This window comes from Mangifera indica, chromosome 5, assembly GCF_011075055.1.
Source record: "Mangifera indica cultivar Alphonso chromosome 5, CATAS_Mindica_2.1, whole genome shotgun sequence".
Lineage (NCBI taxonomy): Eukaryota > Viridiplantae > Streptophyta > Magnoliopsida > Sapindales > Anacardiaceae > Mangifera > Mangifera indica.
The window spans coordinates 19,471,296-19,492,521 of NC_058141.1; the positions used below are offsets into that span (position 1 = coordinate 19,471,296).

Below are 21,226 nucleotides of genomic sequence, written 5' to 3' on the forward strand. Positions count from 1 at the left end.
TCTCAGGTCGTTCATTGTTTATGATTAAGCGTCACTTGTTGGGAAAGTTTGAAAGATATGGTCATAACTGGAACAAAGATTGTTAGGGAAGCCCCGTGAGAAGCTTAAGGTGATTTTCGTATGCAGCTTTGTTCTGGGAATTTTATTGTTTTTGGTTGCATTTTGGCATAAGATTTCATTTTCGTAGAGTTTATATTCCGCGCTTTTAGTAAAGTGACACTTTAAAACAAAAACAATACGAGTTGGCCGCGTATGTTAGAGCCACCACATGACGCCGTGGCATGGCTGCAGCCTTGCCTAGCTTGCCAGTCACGCCTAAGCCTTGCAATCTGTCTGAGATTGTAGCGACATAGCAACGCCAAGGCCTCATGATTCTCAAATACTGGATCCTCAACCAAAGCTTTCCTAAAATAAAAACTGAAATCTGTCGTCCAAATTATAATCCCAGCTATTCAAGCAAAGCGCTTCAATTAGCAGTAAACTCGCAAAATTGTTGAAAGAAGACGATAATGATATGGCAGATGCTAATGCTTTTTTCAGAGTTCAAAATTTCCTCAGAAATGGTAAATAAAAAGCTTTGTCAGAAAAATCTCAAGAACAAGTTTCGTTCATAGCTCTTGAAGAAGGTAAATGAAGGCAGAAGTGGCCTGACTAAGCTGAAGCTTGCTACATCTAGCAGCTGCTTTTGGTTATATTTGGGCACTGGATGCCATAGCTGAAGCAGGCAAAGCCATCACATCCAAGTCCTTTGTGTAGCACTCTGCACTAGCAGCTTCTCATCAATCCGGGACGTTGAGTTTTCCTGATGATACAAGAGCCTTCTTCCTTGGAAGTAGGGGTGGGTACAACCTGACCCAAGCTTGAATAAGAGTTCGATCGAGCTCAATGTGAACAGTCCCATCTCCAGAACCAGTGATGATAATAGGGAAGCTCAGGATGAAAACAGACTGCAGAGACATTGTGAGTGCGGCCTTCCAAGTGTCCGGACACAACTTTTGGTTTGATAATCCCACACCTCTTCTTATGATATTCTATCGATTCCTGATCATAAAAAATGAACAATCAGCTTGGCGAAATAAATGAAAAGCAATAAACACAGTTTACCTCTTTTCTGATGGGCATCCAATGTAAAATTTAGGTAGTTCCAAATCAGGAGGTTACCACATATTGTGCAGTTTCAGCATATGGCTATATCACATGAATCAAGAATTGCATGTGGTGCGATCAAGAGATGCACTGGCAAAGGTGTCAGTATCTTTCGGATTAAACGTTACTCGCATAACATGTTAGAATATCCCTCAAGTGTCCGAGTACACATCCAACCCTTCTCCCAGTTCCACAATTTTAAGAGCATATCATCAGATAATGACAGCACATATGGAAGGGTAGGATGGACAACAATGCACCTGATGTGGGAGAAGGGAGAAAGGGTTTAGAGGACCACTCAATTTCGGTTGGTCTATTCTGTTCTCGTCGCCGGCCTTTTTGGTGACACACATTGACGCAAATTTGATCTAAATCGAATGAGATCTTTTGCTCAATTTCAGCTTGATTTTGCATCGGCCGAGAGAGAAATGGACATCGATAGCTTGATTTAGGTAGAAGAGATGTTAAAGACGGAGGAAGAAGGTCATCAATGGCGATTTGAAAACTAAATCTGAAGTGGAGGTGAACAGAGATTTTTCTCAAAATATGAAAAATACGAGAGGTTGAAGAGGAGGGGGGGGGGGAATGCGAGTTTTTAAACCTTAAAAAAAAAATTAGACGAAATTGTTAGTTTTTAAAATTAAAGTAAAAAAAATAAGATAATTTTTTTATTTTTTAAATAAAATCTTTAAATGACGATTTATCCTAACAATAACAACCAAAATTAACAGATGAGTGAATATTTAGTTTTTCGATAAAAATAAGAGAAAAAAAGACACAGAATGGTAAAAGAGTATAAGCAATAATTCATACCAAAAACAAGAAAAAGATTTTACCTCAAACATGCACCGATAAAAGTATCATGCAAGCAAATATCAAATCTTATTCGTCATGAAAAACTAGGTTAACATGAGCCAACAACTCCAGAAGCAAAGTATCAGGCATATATTGCAAACCTCAAACCTTGGTTGTGCAATTTCACATTTACTTATACAAGAACATGACTCTGCCTTTCAAGAATCTTGGTTTTTCTCCTCCAAGATCAGTAACCAGACTGATACAATTGTTGTTGCAGGTGGACGTGTGGATATTTCTTGATCTTTGAATAGATATGTATAATGCCAGTTGGCGGTTTGCAACGCAAAAATCTTACCATTCAAAAAGGAAGTACTCCCGGAATGGTTGACTTTAATCTTTTTACCGTTGGGAATAAATTTGACCATTTAAGCCTTTAATGTCACTTTTGCCCTCAATTATGTGTTTCCGGTGACACAATTATACCAAAAAAAATTTTAATGACTGTAACACCCTTAATATCATTGAATGATCATACCAATGATTTCAAGAAAAGCTGAGCACACCTATTAACATTCTGCAAGTGTAGAGACATTGATCAGACAATTAGCTATGCCGTTAAGGTGTCCTCAGTACCACTTCATCATATACACATTGCAATTCTGATCTACATCTCTGACTAAAACCCAAAATTTATCAATAATTCACCACATTGCATAAAAGCTTAGCTCAGATAAACATAGAAGATGTGGGAGGTAGTTAACTGTTGCCATTTCTGCCAAATGCAAGGACAGTGTCAGAGCTCCTTTTTGAAGAAACTCTTTGGCGAGCTTCATTATCTCAACCATTATGACTACACATTGAATGAGTATCTATAGCATTCGACAAGATTTTAAATTCAGAATTTTTTCAGTCAAACAAAATTACATTCACAGCAATGTTTTGTCAGAAAGATCAATTCGCGCTTCAAAGTGGTCTATCCCAGTTTTACTTTGCTGTCTCGTGCTGCGAAGAACCGAGACCTGCAAGGTAAAATCAACAAGAAAATTTGAGCTTGAATTTGTGGCTCTTTAGTGATCAGGTGTATAAATTTCTCACGGAAATAAACATTATAACATTGCATTGGATAGAGAAATTTTAGGAATATTTTGCTCTGGTAAAGTCTACTAAAAATGTAGACATTTCATTTTGACTAGATATTCTTCTTCCCTTGTCTGTGGTTAGGTTTATGTCAGCTCGGCTTCAATGAGACAGATTTACTTGCAACATAGCCAAGTAATTTGCTCAAAATGCAACATTATCCAAACATTCCAAAGCTAGATGAAGTCATTAAGCATCAATTGAAATGAAAAAAATTTTCCCATTCCATAAATTGAAATTCATAATAAACATCAATTGTAATGACAAATTAAGAGATCTTACAGCATTATGACTCAAAAGATGGTAATACCTTGGGCCGTTCCATAGAGCTTCCAAAATATCCAAATCCAAAAGACAAGGAAGAATAAGCAGCCGCTATCTCTATTGACTTCAGCTTTGGTGGATAACCTGCAACCTACAGCTGAAAAATAAGTAAATCAAACAAACTAACAGTAAAAGGAACAGCCAGGGGCTTACCATCACAGGAGCATCAGCTTGCACAAGCAAAATCCCCGCACTTTTATCAGTACCTTTTTGACTGCTGTCTTGAACAATAGGGCGTAAAACTTTCATGCAAGCAGATGCAGGACCAACCTGTGAACTAAAGCATGAATACACCTGGTCAATTTTATCACTGCAAAATATTGGAATCAGGCAAAAATGGGCAGATTTTAAAAATCTACAGTAGCCAAAAAACCTATCCAGCTATATCTTGTACACACCTTCTAACAAAAGGCCAGTTTGGCCTAGTATAAAATAATTAGGAAGCCAGCCACATTGAATCAATTTCCATACATATACAGTTCATGACAGGTAACCCTTGTCAAAGTTTGATCAGCTTTTAGATAGACACATCCAAGTTCCAAAAAATTCTAATGAGATTTAACCGCCCTAGCTATCTACAGTTAACAACATGATTTTCCAGCTTTTGGTGTTTTCATAACACAAACTTCAAATAAAAAGATGTCAGAAACAGCCTCATTTCTTTATGTATATTTTTCTCATTAATTCTTAACTTTATTCAGAAGTAATGTATTTTTTATTTATTATATTTAGTTGACAATTGGGTAATTTACCATAGCAGTAAAACCTCAACTCTCTAGAAAAGGAGTCGACGAATAGACATAAATCTTCTTAAGGAGTTTAACAACATTTGTTTTGTGCCAAACTTGTTCCACAGAGAAAGAGGTTTAAAAAAGTGGCAGCAACAACAGTACAAAGCAGTTGACCAAATCATCAGAAGTAGGTTCACATCAAGAAATAGAAAGTTAATCATACAGTGATGAGGAGACACAGCACTCTCGAGCTGCAAATCCTTTCATCAGGTATTCTCCGCCACCAGTTACACAACAACCAACTATGAATGGGGCTCCAAAGGGGCCTTTAGAGGAAGCCCAACAGCCTGAACCATACATTGCTGCCAATCCCACACGCCCACTAACCTTTTACATTTAATTTTCATAAGGGAGTGAAAAATAAGTTAAATCTTATTTACACCACTAAAAAATAATGATATGAAAAAACAATAAGAAGACTCGCTACCTTCAGAGCAATACCACCACTTGAGGCCCCGGATGCTATGTGTCCTTCAGTGTCAACACAAATGACTCCAACAGTGTCCATGATGCTATCTTCTTCCATTGCATGTTTTACAGATAACTGACCTTCCCCATTCTCTTTCAAAGCTTCACAAGGTTGAGCTTGCACTTCTGCAAAAGATATATAACTAGCATAAATATCTGTTTAATATCTCATAGATGTAGGAGTTACATCTCCCACAAAAATTAGGCTTTTAAGAAACAACCAACAACATCTGTTCCAGCTTAAAAAGGCTTATTCACACATAACAATAATAACCATTAAGCAGAACCAATGACAGACATAACATCAAGAGAACCCTGACTCAAGCCGCAATCCTGTTTGAGAAGCATGATATGAACCACCAGGCAAATTGTGTATCTACATAAAAATGATGAACCTAGTAATGGGAAATTTTGACTTGCAGATATCAAGTCACACTAGGATGAAGTAAATAGACAGAAAAGTACATGCACGGCTAGGTCTCACCATCTAGGAAAGGAGTAATATTACACCAAATGCATTAATGGTTTGGAATAAAGGGAATCGTTGAACCAAGAACGAAATACCAATGGACCACCTGAAGTGTTAACTGTCTCCCTTGGTTCACAAGCAAGTCCTTCAGCGGTATTCTCTGTCTTAAATTTGGCATCCACAAGCAATGATTTATACTTTTTCCACTGTGCTTTTGCCCGCTCAATCACCAGCCACTGTTTCAAAAAATGCAAAAAAGGGCAATAAATGCATCCTAAGATACAAGATGAATTTTCTAACTAAACCACTATTGCATATGACATAACTTAAGTACTTTCACATTAAGAAATTTGTGGTCAAAAAATAACTACACCTGATTTGCCTCAGTTATGGTAGCCGGTAAAGCAATACCTTTGGACTTTGCCCAAACTCGGGCACCTTCTCCTACCAAGAACCTGGCATACACATCAAAAGCTCCTGGATATATTATAAGAAAATAAACCAAAATAATCTTGTGACATCATTAAAGTAGAGAAAAACATTGTACCCTATTAAAGATTTCATTGCAAAAACTATGCCAAGTTTATCACATTATTTTTATGCATCCCTGAGTTAATAAACTCTCTGTACCAGTAGAAACACATTATTCAACATGGATACCCATGGAAACAGAATCTTTTCTATTAAAGTTGCCTTTCCAAGACAAAACAAAAATTATTACTACACAAAATAATCAGAACTTTCAAAACAAGCACAGATCCATTGCAAGCAGAAGCTAACTCACAAGCATGTTATCATGACACAACACCAATGAGAAATTCAGCATCTTAAAAGGAAGTTACATCTTTGTACTCAATTTTTAAAACCATAGGTTAAGACTTAAAATGGGATTACAAACAAAAATTCAAATAATTATTATAACACTGGAGCACATATAGAATGGTAATCTTAAAAACCATTCTGCAGCAGAACATCCTAATAAAAAATGACAAATCTTGGGTTATGAAACAAAATCTAGTGAGAAAAGAACACAATGTTTTGATCAGAAAACAATGATTGTAAAAGAGATGAAATAGAAAGGGAAACACGGTAATTTTTACATGGGAGGTATTCGACCCAACAATGAAGACCCCATCATTTGTTCCTTGGCCAAGGTTGCAGCAATCTGGATGGCATTTTGGACACCTGGTCTACAACTAATAAAATTAAGAAAATTTTGAGTAAATAAAAGGAGGAAAGCCAAAGAAGTATTGGCAGTATTTAAGGAATCAAAGAAACAACAAAAACGTCATATTACATAAAATAAAGAACATATAAATGTAATCCTAAATGTAGTAAATACCGGGCACTGCTCCAACGGCTCCAAATACTCCAGAATCCCCATCCATGATACTAGCATCACATTCCACATGACCATCTTCCGTCAAATTGGAGCCTCGCCCTGCATTTGTACTCGGATCATCCTTCATTAAAATAAAGTCGACCCAAATAAGAACCGTTAAAATACACATAATTAGGAAAAGAACCATGAATTATACTAAATCTCGTTTCAAAACCCTATAATAGAAGTTGACATTAAAAAAAAAAGATTCAGTCATGTGACTAAAGAAAGATTATCCGCCCCACAAAGAAACAATTTGAAAGATATTTCAATCACCTCCAACACTTGAATAGCGGCTGTCACAGCATCAATACATCTACCAGAACCCTAATTTCAAGACCAACGAATTTGGATAAAATTACGATAAATTGATCTTAAAGAGAATAAAGAAAACAATGGTTTCAAGAAATTTTTGACAAAAAGATTGGGTAGTTAGAAGAAAACCTGGCCAAGAACAGAGGCGGCAGCGAGACAAGCGCGTTTCATGGCAGACCTCAGCGCTTTCTCGTTAGAAGGGGCGTGATATCCCGCACCTACGTGAACCGCCACGAAGAACCTTGGGTTTCCATCTGCGATCTCGCCAGCCATAACCAAGAGTGACAGAGAGAGTTAGCGAGTGAGCAGCGATTGTTTTGGCAAGTGTCCGTTAAATCTTGTACTTCTTGCTTTTTAAATACAAAAGATCATGCACCTCGGTTCAGCGCCTGGCTTGGTTTCACGCCAAATATAGCGAGTCGGAGAGCTAGTTTATATAATTTCTATATGGGTAAAAAAGTAATATTAAATTTTTTAGGGGTCAATGAGACACAACATTATCGGTCAAGTTTAAAATAGAAATAAAATATAAGGGTTAAATAATATTATTAAAATTTACGGGGGTCAAGGTAAATATTAAGAACCTTATCGCAAAAACGAAATAAGAAATTTTCTAGGGCCTATGGTATGGAGGAAACTCAGTCGTCTACGCTGTTTACATTTTCTAATGATTTTTATTTTCCTTCAAATACTAACATGATATGAAAAGTGGAAGAGATTTTTTATCGTAAATACCTAAATAAATATATATTTATGTATATTATCATATAATTAAATATTATTTATCTATATAAATATATATTTATTTATTTATTAAAAATATATATATATGATTTTATTTATAAAATTTACAGCTATCTTTTTCACACGGTAGTGATTACATTAGTATAAACAACCAGATGCTTGCATTTATGGGCATTCAGGGTCTGCGATACAAGGGCAAATGATTGAATTTAAACAGGCTACGTATCAAAAGAGGCCTCTTCTTCCCGTGAAAAGAATAAACCAGAAGGACCACCATTGGGCAGAATTGCTAACTTCACACAACTTTCAGCGCCTTGTTCAACGCTTAATATGCCTGTATTGTAGTTCATATCTGTTTTGACGTAGCCAGGGCAAACACAGTTAATGCAGAAAGCTGGGTACTTGTTGGCCAGCATCCTTGTGTACGCATTCATAGCAGCTTTTGATAAAATATAAGCCGATAAAAAACCAGGCCACCCTCTGGTTTCTAGTAAGCCCTCTTTGTAATTATTTAGATACTGCTTCAATAATTCATCGAGGCTCTCAGTTGTGAGATCCTTGATGTCTCTGAAGACTCCTTTGGCCCATTCATTTGTCACGTACTGAAACAATAGCCATTCCAGTGAATATGTTGTGAAAGACAATTGAAATGAAACACAAGTAGAAAGAGTAGAAGAAGAATTGGTTGCCTTGTATGTAGCACGATGAATGTTTTACCTGTAACTTTCCTAAGGTAGAGGAAACATTAACAATTCTTGGAGAAGAAGATAACTGGAGAAGGGGAATTAGTGCTTCACACATTCTTTTGGTGCCGTAGTAGTTTATTTGAAGGCATTCTTCTGCTAACTCGTAAGATTGAGTCATAATTAAATTCCATTTGATTGGCAAACCCTCCTGCGTTATTGGGAGAAAATTTTATCTTAATAGTAACGCAATTAATACGTGTTTCTCTTTACTATGTGATTGTTGCTTTATTGGTTTCACACGGCCACTAAGTCTTTCAGATAATTCGGGGTCTAGCTTGCATACGATGAAGTTTTTTGTAGTAACAAATTATATAGGCATAGCTATTACTATTTTCTTAAAATCATTAGGCAAGTACCTTGATATGAGATGAAGCATCGTCACGAAAAACTGCCCCACTGATCCCTGCATTGTTCACCTGCCAAGAAGCTCAACATTTCTCATTGATCGGTTATGTATTGACCAAAGACAGTGACCAAGAGAACAAGTAGATTCTCAGTGATCGGTTTAAAAGTTTTCTGATTTTCAATCTGAACCTTACCAATATATCAAGCTTTCCAAACTGGGTTGTGATGAAATCTGCCAAAGAAGTAACACTAGCACGGTCTGCCACATCAAGTTGATGAAAAACCACATGATGACAGCCAGACCTTTTCAGTTTTTCAGCAGCTTCAAGACCTTTCTTCTCATCTCTCGCTGTCAACACCACCGTGATTCCGTTCGAAGCTAATTGCCTACATATTTCAAGCCCTAACCCCTTATTCGCTCCTGTAACAACTGCAATCCTGAATAGAGAAAAAGGTTTGTCAAGACAGAAGAATGCTGTGGAAAAGGACAATGAAAAATATGATATAACAAAAACTATAATCACCTTCTCCTTGCTTCTGCCATTAATGGCGAAGTGTGTAACTTAAAGTGGAAAAAAATGATTGAAATAAGAGTTAACACTTGCAAAGTTTGAGAAAAACCGAGCTGCTTCCATGGAGTTTAAAAAGAAGGAGGTGGGACCTGTGAGCCGACTTTGTTTGTATTAAACCGAAGTACGGCCCCCTGAATTGTTGAAAGTTTCAGAAATGCTAGAGGAAAACGGGTCAGAGTTGATAATGCCTTACACCTGACATGGTTTAAAATTTTTACCAGAGATGAAGAAAATGGTGCATGTAATGACAAACTTTAATCTTATCTCTTCATGCTTTAAGAATATAAAAAATGGAGCAAGTTGACGTCATTCCGACTCTCTTTCCTCGTGACATGAGTAGTTCTTTCGCAAGTTTTAATATTGTTTCATTCCATGCGTTGCTTGTTACTTTTATTTCATTATGGTCAAATATGGAGGTCGGCCACGTGGGTGAACAGGTACGGATATTCATTTTTTAAGGCCAAGAATTGTTCCCACCTTAGGTTTGGTATAATTCTAACATCTTTATCTACCCCTTTTTTTTTAAATTTAAATATGTAAATTTTATTAAAAATATTATTTAAAATTAAAAGTAAAATTATTATCTAATAAAATTTTTTAAAAAATTAAAATTTTATTATTTTTTCTTAAATTTAAAAATCTATCATTTTCTCCCATATAAGATTTGAAAAATAAATCTTCCCCCTTACGGTTATAGTTTTCTCTTATTGTTACTCTTTTGGTAATTAAAGTCAGTCAACCTTCAAACCGACTCTCGCCCCTCTCTATGACAAATTGTCAACCAATCAAAAATAGATAGATGATTTGTCAATGCAAAGATTAAAAAGATTTATGCATCGCATATATCTGTTTTTTTAGACTAATCTATGCATTACATATATCTGTTTCTTCATACTGATATATGCATCGATCAACGCACGGATTGGTCTGAAGAAGAAATAAAGTTTTCTTTCAATCGATTTGTGCTTTGGTCGACATATGGATTGATCGAAAAAAAAAATCTATATTTGTTTCATCTTTGTGTTGACAAATCGTCGGTCCACCTCCAGTTGACAAATGATTTGTCATCATTCAAGAGAGAAAGGAGCGTCGATATGGAGGTTGGCTGGCTCAGATCATTGGAGGAGTAGCAACAAAGCAAAACTACAAATCTTAGAGGGGAATATATATTTTTCAAATCTTATGTGAGGGGGGTAAAATGATAAATTTTTAAATATAGGAAGAAAATATGATAATTTTTTTATAAAATAATAGTTTTATCTTTAGTCTAACTGAAATTTTTAATAAAAATTAGTTTATTTAAATTTTTAAAAGTTGAATCGTGAAACTTTAAGTTACATCCAACCTTGAGTGGGAATAACACCTTTGGCCTTTTTTTTTAAGTAGAAATTGAAATTAGAACGGAATAGTATTAGTTTATAAGTCTAGATTGGAAACTTGTGAAAAGATAGGTTCTTATTCTAAACCTACCCAATTGGGTAGGGGCAGGTTATGGTTGTTGGGTATCTGACACTATTAACACAATTTATTTATTGAAAAAAATCACAATAGTAAATTATCATTTAACCTTATTTTTCCTCGTCCTGATGTTAATGCTTCTGCATTCCAGTCATTAATTATTATTTGAAAGAATCAAATACCAAATCTATGTTTGTGTTAGGCTGTTAGTTGAGTCTGTAGAGAGAAAGGTAAGTTTGTGTGTTCTGATTTCAACCATTCAGCCAATAAACAAATAAATACTGTAAACTAGAGGTCTAAGCAAGACCCTTCTTCCAGCCATCAATAATATTCAAATACTGAATTTCCACATGAAAGAAGTCAAGACACTTGCAGACTTATTTAGCACTATATGTTATTAATAGGAAACAAGCTCTGTGTGGGTTCAATTTTTATTTTCATAGATGGGTTTTTAACAATCAGAAAGGTGATTCTTCCTTCCTGATAAAGTAGAGACCAGAAGGACCATCCTTGGGCAGCAATGCTAACCTTACAAGGTTTTCTGCACCTTGGTCAGTTGTAAAGGTGCCAGTATTGTGGTTTATATCTGTTTTCACAAAGCCAGGGCAAACACAGTTGATGCGGAAAGCTTGGTATCTCTTAGCCAGAATCCTTGTGTAAGCATTCAGGGTTGCTTTGGAAACTATGTAAGCAGAAAGATGGGGAGGCCAACCTTTGGTTGCTAATGAGCCCTCTTTGAAATCTTTCAAAAACTCTGTCAAAACCTCATCTAATCTCTCTTCGGTGAGGTTTTCGGCGTCAGTTAAAACTTCCTTAGGCCATCCATCAGGTATGTTCTGAAAATAAAAAGGGGAAAAAAATCATATTTAGAAAGTTTCTCAAACATGATTGGCAGAATCATATCAGGGTGCCTTTTATTTCTGAAGAAGAATTCTGATAATTTGTTACCGTCAGCCTTCCTGCACCAGAGGAGACATTGACAATGTTGGGTGAATCAGATAACTGAAGGAGGGGAATAAGGGCTTCACATGTTCTTTTGGCTCCATAATAATTTATATTCAGGCATTCTTCTGCTAACTCATAAGTTTCCGTCAACAGATTGCTCCAATCAATATGAGCAATTTGTGGCTGCCGATTCTGCATTAAATTAATGTGGAATGTAGCCAAATCAATATCATGAGCAGAGTAATCTCCAAAACTAAATCGACCAACCAAACAAGGGGAATGAACCAAGCAAATCCCTTATTGTAAAAGTAGGAGAACCTGGACAAAATATCTTGACAATCGGTAGAAAGCACGAGAATTTTACAAAATTAGTATATTTAACCTTTCACACTGGTTCATTTTGGAGAAAAGTATACAGCCCTTTAATTTCTTCATTAATTACATTAGTAAGAATCTCCGAGAAAAAAGACTTAAAGTCTAACCAGAATCATTGGTCACCAAGATAGACGGAAAGCTATCCTTCTTTAATGTTGACTCCAACCCAGAAATGTCATTAGGTTCTGCAATAACGATTTATATATTGAAAACTAACCTCAGAAGAAAGAGAAGATCTTAGAGCATCACCATCCAATATGTTTCCAATAACCCCTGCATTGTTCACCTGCACACAACTTTTTAGATTTTTCATCCTTCTTGTCAAACTCTCACTTGGAAAATTCTATATTAAGATTACAAAGTAATTTAAATAATTATACTCTGTTACCAGAATATCGAGTTTCCCAAATTGGTTTTGGATAAAATTTTGTAGAGCAGAAATACTAGTAGGATCAAGCACATCAAGTTGATGAAAAAGAACATGATCAGAAAGACCAATCTCTTTCAGCTTTTCAACAGCTTCGAGTCCTCTCTTCTCATTTCTAGCAGTTAACACCACTATAATCCCATTTGAAGCCAACTGCTTACAGACTCCAAACCCAATCCCTTTATTTGCTCCTGTAACAACTGCAATCCTACATAGAGAAAATGGGTTGTGAAGACAGAAGGATGCGGTTGGAAAGCGTAATGTAAAATATGATATAAGAAAAAGTATAGTTACCGCCTCGTTGCTTCCGCCATTGATGGTGAAGTGTATAACTTCAGTGCAAGAAGTTCGAGCAAAATTGAGCTGCTTCCACTGAGTATAAAAAGAAGGAAGTGGGAACTGTTAGCCGACTTTGTTTGTATTGAACCAAAGCCCACTTGCCCCTGGATCTTGCCTGTAGATTCATGTAAGTGGAATTAGAAAGACACTGCCATATGGCCATGGTACGAAAAATAATGACCTGATTAATATTAAACGTCATGCATTATGTCATCAAATGAGTTTGGAAACGTTGAACCAGTCGGCCACGTCCTTTTGCCCAGTCAGCCTCCAAACTTGCAGCCCAAGCACAACTCAAATGTCACGGTGCACCCTTCAAACTTGCAGCCCAAGTAGACCTCAAACGAGCAGCCACTAAACTTGCAGCCCAAGCAGATCCCAAACGAGTACGTAAATGCGGATTTGAGTTGAACCGAATCGAGTTTAAACTTAGGTGTACTTGAATTTGGTTCAATTCAATGGAGTTGAGTTTAGACCTCAGCTCGAGAAGTTTTGAAATAGCGAAGTTCATGCTTGAGCTTGAAAAATACCTTATAGCTGACATGGTTTACATTTTTACCAAAGATAAAGAAAAGGGTGCATGCAATGACGAAGTTTATTCTTTTCTCTTTATGCTTAAAGAGCATAGAAAAATGGAGCAAGTTGATGTGATTTCAACTTTCTTACCCTGTGACATAAATACTTCATAATAAATTTAATATTGTCTCATCTTCATCACGTGCATGTTACTTTGTTTCATTATGGTCAAAGATGGAGGAAAGTATATGGTGAAAGAGATTCATAAATAGCCAATGTCAAATCTGGCGGTGCATTGTTTTAAAAGAGAGTCCTCAGCCTAACCTTTTTTTTCCTCCTGATGATGTTTAACATCTTGGCATTTCAGTATTAATTATTACTTGTAAGAATCAAATACCAATCTATGTTTGTGTTAGATGAGTCTTAAGCCCTTCTTTCTACACCATTGTTGTTTGTATTCAGGCATTCTTCTGCCATCTCTAGAGTTTAAGATAATTTTTCATTCCAATTGACATGCTCTCCTGGCTGAGGCTGAATCAACAGAAATTTAACTTAACATTAAAGTTTAGGCAACTGGACATCATACAAAACCACAGTCTCACTATCAAATCACAATTCTCAATTCATTTTGGATCAAAAACATGACAGTTGATCTCCTCGACTGTAGAAAAAGCCAGAAGGCCCAGCATGAGGCAGTAGAGCCAACCGCACAGGACTCTGTGCTCCTTCTGCTGCATTAAAGAGGCCAGTATTGCAGGTTATGTCAGTTTTGACATAGCCAGGGCAAACGCAATTCACTGAGAAAGCTGGATATTTCTTGGCCAGGATCCTTGTGTAAGCATTCATGGATGCTTTTAAAAGAATGTATGCAGACAGATATGTACAGATATGTTGGCCAACCTTCTTTTTCTGGTGATCCCTCTTTCAGATCCTCGAGAAACTTGTTCAATACCTCATCAATTCTTTCTTCTGTAAGACTTTTGGCATCGTTTAGCACTTCTTTAGTCCCTTCATTTGGTATATTCTGGAGATGTCAACATTATGCATGTTCATTAATATAAATATAAACTAATTTAAATAACTTATATTGAGTCTGCAAGTCGCTTCATTTACCTTTAATAGTCCTAGAAGAGAAGATACATTGACAATTCTTGGTGAGCCGACTTAGTTTGTATTAAACAGAAGTGCGGCCCCCTGAATTTGTTGAAAGTTTCAGAAATGCTAGAGGAAAACGGGTCACAGTTGATAATGCCTGACAACTGACATGGTTTAAAATTTTTACCAGAGATGAAGAAAATAGTGCTTGTAATGACAAACTTTAACCTTTTCTCTTCATGCTTTAAGTACATAAAAAATGGAGCAAGTTGATGTCATTCCTACTCTCTTCCCTTGTGACATGAATTGTTTTTATACAAGTTTTAATATTGTTTCATTCCATGCATTGCATGTTACTTTTATTTCATTATGGTCAAATATGGAGATAGGCCTTGAGAGTGAACGAGTTTGGATATTTTTTCAAAAGCAAGAATTGAAATTAGAACTGTGTAGTATTAGTTTATAAACTAGAACGGAAACTTGTGAAGATAGGTTCTTATTCAAAACCTACCCAGTTGGACAGTTTATGGTTGTTGGGTATCTTACACCATTAACACAATTTATCTATTAAAAAAAATTACAATAGTAAATTATCATTCCAGTCATTAATTATTATTTGTAAGAATCAAATACCAATCTATGTTTGTGTTAGGCTGTTAGCTGAGTCTGTAGAGAAAGATAAGTTTGTGGGTTCTGATTTTAACCATTTAGCCAATAAGTAAATAAACACTGTAAACTAGAGATTTTAAGCAGGACCCTTCTTCCAGCCATCAATAATGTCCAAAAACTGAATTTACACATGAACGAAGTCAAGAGACTTGCAGACTAATTTAGCACTATTGGTTATTAATAGGAAACAAGCTCTTTATGGGTTCAATTTTTATTTTCATAGATGGGTTTTTAACAATCAGAAAGGTGATTCTTCCTTCCTGATAAAGTAGAGACCAGAAGGACCATCCTTGGGCAGCAATGCTAACCTTACAAGGTTTTCTGCACCTTGGTCAGTTGTAAAGGTGCCAGTATTGTGGTTTATATCTGTTTTCACAAAGCCAGGGCAAACACAGTTGATGCGGAAAGCTTGGTATCTCTTAGCCAGAATCCTTGTGTAAGCATTCAGGGTTGCTTTGGAAACTATGTAAGCAGAAAGATGGGGAGGCCAACCTTTGGTTGCTAATGAGCCCTCTTTGAAATCTTTCAAAAACTCTGTCAAAACCTCATCTAATCTGTCTTCTGTGAGATTTTCAGCATCACTTAAAACTTCCTTAGGCCATCCATCAGGTATGTTCTGAAATAGAAAAAAGGAAAAAAAATCATATTTAGAAAGTTTCTCAGACGTGATTGGCAGAATCATATCAGGGGCCCTTTATTTCTGAAGAAGAGTTCTGATAATTTGTTACCTTCAGCCTTCCTGCAGTAGCGGAGACATTGACAATGTTGGGTGAATCAGATAACTGAAGGAGGGGAATAAGGGCTTCACATGTTCTTTTGGCTCCATAATAATTTATTTCAGGCCTTCTTCTGCTAACTCATAAGTTTCTGTCAACAGATTGCTCCAATCAACATGATCAATTTGTGGCTGCCGATTCTGCATTAAATTAATGTGGTAGCCAAATAATATCATGAGCAATCTCAAAAAGTAAACCAACCAAACAATAGGAATGAACCAAGACAAATCTCTGATCGACAAAGTACTGAACTAATATTTTGACAATGAGCTGCATAGCTTGAAAATTTTACCAGATTAGCATATTTAACTTTACACACCGGTTCATTTTGGAGAAAAGTATATGGCCCTTTAATTTCTTCATGAATTACAATAGCAACAATCTCCGAGAAAAAAGATCTAGGTCTAACCAGAATCATTGGTTACCAAGATAGACAGAAAGCTACTCTTCTATAATGTTGACACCAACCCAGAAATGTCATTAGGTTCTGTAAGAACAATTTACGTATTGAAAACTAACCTCAGAAGAAAGAGAAGATCTTAGAGCATCACCATCCAATATGTTTCCAGTAACCCCTGCATTGTTCACCTGCACACAATTTTACAAGTTCTTACATGGAAAATTTTATTCTAATATTAAAAAATAAATGAAATATTGTACTCTGCTACCAGAATATCAAGTTTTCCAAATTTGCTTTGGATAAAATTTTGCATAGCAGCAATACTACAAGGATCAAGCACATCAAGTTGATGAAAAAGAACATGATCAGAAAGACCAATCTCTTTCAGCTTTTCTACAGCTTCAAGTCCCCTTTGCTCATCTCTAGCAGTTAACACCACAATTATCCCATTTGAAGCGAGCTGCTTACAGACTTCAAACCCAATCCCTTTATTTGCTCCTGTAACAACTGCAATCCTACAAAGAGAAAATGGGTTTTGAAGACAGAAGGATGCGGTGGAAAAGCGTAATGTAAAATATGATATAAGAAAAAGGATAGTTACCTCCTCGTTGCTTCCGCCATTGATGGTGAAGTGTATAACTTCAGTGCAAGAACTTTGAGAAAACTGAGCTGCTTCCACTGAGTATAAAAAGAAGGAAGTGGGAACTGTTAGCCGACTTTGTTTGTATTGAACCAAAGTCCACTTGCCCCCTGTAGATTCATGCAAGTGGAATTAGAAGGACGTTGCCATATGGCCATGATTTATGTCATCAAATGAGTATGGATGCAGTCGACCGCGTCCTCTTGCCCAATCAACCTCCAAACTTGCAGCCCAAGCAGAACTCAAAAGTCCACCCACCAAACTTGCAGCCCAAGCAGCAGCTAAGGATAGATTCAATCTAAACCAAATGGAGGTTGACTTTAAGTTTGCTTAGGTAAGCATGAGCTTGATAAATATTTTATAATTATTTTTAAAAATAGTTTAAATAATAAAAAATAAAATTTTATATACAAAATAAGATATCTTATTAAATGAGTATGAACTCAATTATTAAATCCAAGATTTCACCTGTTTAATATGATTAATTTTGTTTTGAAAAAATAACCTGATTTGGATAAAATTCTTTCCAAAAAAAAAAAGGAAAACTCTCTTATAATTGGGATGGTTTGCTTTTTACCAAACATGAAGAAAAGGGTGCATACTACAGCAAAGTTTAATCTTATCCCTTCGCGCTTAAAGAACATTGAAAAATGGAGCAAGTTGATGTGACTCCAACACTCTTACCTATGATATAAGTAACTTATTATAGTTTTAGGGCCAAATGATCAATTCCCATATAAGATACAGTAAAAATTCAAAGTAATTTTTATTAATTTTTAAAAACTCAAATATCTATTTATTTATTAGTTTTAATTGTTATAATTAAAGTAAAAATTTAAATAAAGAAAAATTATTTCTTTTTTTTCTTAATTTAAAAAACTAGTCATTTTTCTCTAATTTAAACTTTAAAACATTGTATTTACACTCTAAAAACTCTATTCCATCTTTTTGGCGAGCATTCTTTCTGACATTCCTCTTCGGTAGCATCTCCCCTCCCTCCACGATGGCTTCCCGATGCATAAACCACCAAAAATCCAGCCATGCTGTTCATTCAAAGTTTGAGGTGTAAATGAATGTTTCAAAATTTGAGGGTGTAAATGAGTAGTTTTTAAAACTCAAGGGTTAAAGAAAATGAATTTTTTTATTTAAATAAAAATCTCTAAAGGATGATTTTACCCTTTATTATAACTGTAAAAACTAATAGATAAATGGGTATTTGAATTTTTGAGTTAATGGGGTTCACTTTGAATTTTCAGTGTACCTTGGGGGGAACTAAGTCTTTTGGCCTAGTTTTAATATTGTTTCATTCCCTGCATGTTATTTTTTTCCTCCTTTGATCAAAGATGGAGGTGAAAGAGATTCATAAATAGCCAATGTCAAATCTGGCGATTCATTATTTTAAATTACAGTCCTTAGCCTAAGCTTATTTTTTCTCCTCCTGATCTTGACATTTCAGTCATTAATTATTATTTGTCAGAATCAAAGACCAAATCTATGTTTGTGTTAGATGAGTCTTAAGCCATTCTTTTTGCACCATAGTAGTTTGTATTCAGGCATTCTTCTGCCATCTCTAGAGTTTGAGATAAAATTTCAATCCAATTGAGATGCTCTCCTGGCTGAGGCTGAAATCAACAGAAATTTAATTTAAACATTAAAAGTTTAGGCAACTGGACATCTTACAAACCACAGAGTCTCATTATCAAATCACAATTCTCAATTCATTTTGGATCAAAAACTTGACAGTTGATCTCCTCGACTATACAACAAGCCAGAAGGCCCAGCATGAGGCAGTAGAGCCAACCGCACAGGACTTTGTGCTCCTTCTGCTGCATTAAAGAGGCCAGTATTGCATGTTATGTCAGTTTTGACATAGCCAGGGCAAACGCAATTCACTAAGAAAGCTGGGTATTTCTTGGCCAGAATCCTTGTGTAAGCATTCATAGATGCTTTTGACAGAATGTATGCGGACAGAAATGTTGGCCAACCTTCTTTTTCTAATGATCCCTCTTTGAGATCCTTAAGAAACTTGTTCAATACCTCATCAATTCTTTCTTCTGTAAGGCTTTCGACATCGTTTAGCACTTCTTTAGCCCCTTCATTTGGTATATTCTGGACATGTCAACAATGTGCATGTTCAATAATACATATATAAATTAATTTCAGTAAACATATATTGAATCTGCAAGTCGCTTCTTTTACCTTTAATAGTCCTAGAAGAGAGGAAACATTGACGATTCTTGGTGAGTCAGATAATTGCAGGAGGGGAACAAGAGCTTCAACCATTCTTTTTGCACCATAATAGTTTGTGTTCAGGCATTCTTCTGCAGTCTCAAAAGTTTCAGATGCAAGTTCATTCCAATTGGCATGCTCTCCCTGAGGCTGCCTCATGGAAAACAAACTTAATCCCCTTAGACATGTGAAGAAAGATTCAGACCCAAAATACCATAACATGTAGAAAATAGATAGCCGGCTCTCCATTTTGCTTCTAAGACGTGTAACTTGACAAAAAAGCCAATTCATCAGAAAAGAAACATATTGTATATAACAGGATACCTACCCAACCACCAGAGAGTTCTGTGGCTCTTACAAATGCATCAACGTTTATTATAGCTCCACAAATCCCCGCATTATTCACCTGTACATTCAAAACAGTATCCCTATTTAGGATTATTTGGATTTCGGTTATAGCCTCATCTTCTCCTTATGCATTTTGTCGGAAATAAATTAGGCTTTTAAGTGTGAAGATCGAACTCTATCTTACATAAAACTAATTGACTTATGTTAATGTCCAATCTATACACTTATATACCACTCATTTTACTCAATTTTATTATATGAAACTCTCTATCTTTTTATTGGAGTCTCCAACACCCTAATTTAAGTGCAAGCGAGACTCAGCCACCTGCTTAAGTGCAACCACCATAAAAGGTTAGACCCACCGTTTGGTTCAGTCGGTTTTTGGTTGAATGTATTGTCACTTATATCTAGGAACACTTAGGTTGTTAAACCGGTTGTTTAGCTAGTGTTTTGATACCGTATCGTAAACATATATTTGGTCTATAAGTGTAAAAATCAAAACTCATATTATACAAAACTAATTGGGTTAAGTTAAGATCCAATCCACATGCTTATATACCACTCACTTTACTCAATTTTATTAGATGTGATACATAAGTGTGTGGATTAGACCTTAATAGAAATTAATTGATTTTTTATAATATGAGTTTTCATCTTCATATTTATAAATCCAATATATATTTCTAACACATCCATTAATACAAGGGAAAGTAAGTGCAGTCTCTGGTGAGGTTTCTTAACGATTATATCCTGTCATATTACGAGTGTCTGCAATTTCTCAAAAGCATAAGCTGGGTTTCAGTGGGGGAGGATTCGAGCTGAGTGGCTAAAGTTTGATTGCCAGCTCGGCGCATATCCACCCTTTATTAATTTACAGGGGAACTGTGATATGCTATCTTCATCATCTCAAGCTGTCTCTGTTATTACTAAGCATTTTTAATTGGTGAACGCGTATATTTACTAGTCACCCATTACTGATATTAAATAAGAAAACGATTGAAATTTCAAGGAAATAAGGGTTAGCCAGAATACCAAGATATCAAGTTTTCCAAATTGAGTCGTGATAAACTCTGCAAGAGAAGCAACACTAGCAGGGTTTGCCACATCAAGCTGATGAAAAATCACACATTCGGAGAGACCAGGCTCAGAGTCAATCAAATTTTTAACAGCTTCAGTGCCTCTCTTCTCATCTCTGGAAGTTAACACAACCACAATCCCCTTAGAAGCCAACTGCCTACAAATTTCAAATCCGATTCCCTTGTTAGCTCCTGTCACAACTGCATACCTGCAAAGACACAAAAACCTGTAATATTTAGCATGTTTTGCTTGACTATTTCTAAAATGTTGCTTGCTACTTCAGCTCAAGCAGCTTGATAAGTTTAACTGATGAATTCGAAAGCCTTTTTAAGATCATTAAGCTAAAAACAAGAGGAAATCGAAAATCAAGAAAATTTATATACCTCTGTGTGGCAAGAAAGGCAGATGTTTGTTCCATCTCCATATATTAAACTGTTTGAAGGACAGTAGTGCTGTACCAAAGTTTAAACTGCAGAATTGAGATAGGCTTGCGTACAAGTTTCTGATTTCTTTCACTAAATCGACGTTACACTTGAACAAGTTGTGTGGTCCTTGCAATAAATGATACCTACATTTGCGTTTCATGCAAGACAGATTGGTTGAAACAGTTGGAGCCAATTGAATTTGTCAATTTTTTCTTTATTTTATTATTTCAGTTATTTTTTTAAACAATTATTTCAGATCAAATCAACTAGA

General features: G+C 35.8%; 4 protein-coding genes and 1 pseudogene across 7 annotated transcripts; all 5 read right to left on the reverse strand.

Moving 5' to 3' along the window:
* Window positions 1-2,690: 2,690 nt before the first annotated feature.
* Window positions 2,691-7,231, reverse strand: LOC123217197 (putative threonine aspartase). 3 transcript variants are annotated; one of them, XM_044638018.1, is made up of 11 exons: window positions 6,959-7,231; window positions 6,791-6,841; window positions 6,476-6,596; window positions 6,234-6,318; window positions 5,507-5,588; window positions 5,240-5,369; window positions 4,624-4,790; window positions 4,360-4,523; window positions 3,559-3,682; window positions 3,392-3,496; window positions 2,691-2,963 (listed from the first exon to the last, which is right to left on the reverse strand). In XM_044638018.1, exons 1-11 carry the CDS (start codon window positions 7,100-7,102, stop codon window positions 2,871-2,873), a joined length of 1,266 nt encoding a protein of 421 aa, XP_044493953.1. In that variant the 5' UTR covers window positions 7,103-7,231; the 3' UTR covers window positions 2,691-2,870. The 3 variants fall into 3 exon arrangements, 2 of the variants coding, with proteins under 2 accessions (XP_044493953.1, XP_044493955.1); XR_006502429.1 differs by having other exon boundaries at window positions 3,392-3,489; XM_044638020.1 differs by lacking the exon at window positions 6,791-6,841.
* A 483-nt stretch (window positions 7,232-7,714) lies between these two features.
* On the reverse strand, window positions 7,715-9,371 carry LOC123215688 ((+)-neomenthol dehydrogenase-like). The gene is made up of 5 exons (XM_044635893.1): window positions 9,189-9,371; window positions 8,859-9,102; window positions 8,676-8,735; window positions 8,291-8,467; window positions 7,715-8,175 (listed from the first exon to the last, which is right to left on the reverse strand). The coding sequence occupies exons 1-5, from the start codon at window positions 9,206-9,208 to the stop codon at window positions 7,792-7,794; spliced, it is 885 nt and encodes a 294-aa protein (XP_044491828.1). The 5' UTR covers window positions 9,209-9,371; the 3' UTR covers window positions 7,715-7,791.
* A 1,581-nt stretch (window positions 9,372-10,952) lies between these two features.
* On the reverse strand, window positions 10,953-12,888 carry LOC123215686 ((+)-neomenthol dehydrogenase-like). Its single transcript, XM_044635892.1, has 5 exons — window positions 12,736-12,888; window positions 12,403-12,649; window positions 12,232-12,300; window positions 11,643-11,831; window positions 10,953-11,530 (listed from the first exon to the last, which is right to left on the reverse strand). The coding sequence occupies exons 1-5, from the start codon at window positions 12,753-12,755 to the stop codon at window positions 11,153-11,155; spliced, it is 903 nt and encodes a 300-aa protein (XP_044491827.1). The 5' UTR covers window positions 12,756-12,888; the 3' UTR covers window positions 10,953-11,152.
* Window positions 12,889-13,883: 995 nt separating this feature from the next.
* On the reverse strand, window positions 13,884-21,125 carry LOC123215685 ((+)-neomenthol dehydrogenase-like). 2 transcript variants are annotated; one of them, XM_044635890.1, is made up of 5 exons: window positions 20,914-21,125; window positions 20,486-20,738; window positions 19,434-19,511; window positions 19,076-19,255; window positions 13,884-14,320 (listed from the first exon to the last, which is right to left on the reverse strand). In XM_044635890.1, the coding sequence occupies exons 1-5, from the start codon at window positions 20,952-20,954 to the stop codon at window positions 14,060-14,062; spliced, it is 813 nt and encodes a 270-aa protein (XP_044491825.1). In that variant the 5' UTR covers window positions 20,955-21,125; the 3' UTR covers window positions 13,884-14,059. The 2 variants fall into 2 exon arrangements, with proteins under 2 accessions (XP_044491825.1, XP_044491824.1); XM_044635889.1 differs by lacking the exon at window positions 13,884-14,320 and adding an exon at window positions 18,494-18,985 and having other exon boundaries at window positions 20,914-21,105.
* On the reverse strand, window positions 15,129-17,050 carry LOC123215687 (annotated as a pseudogene).
* Window positions 21,126-21,226: the final 101 nt, after the last annotated feature.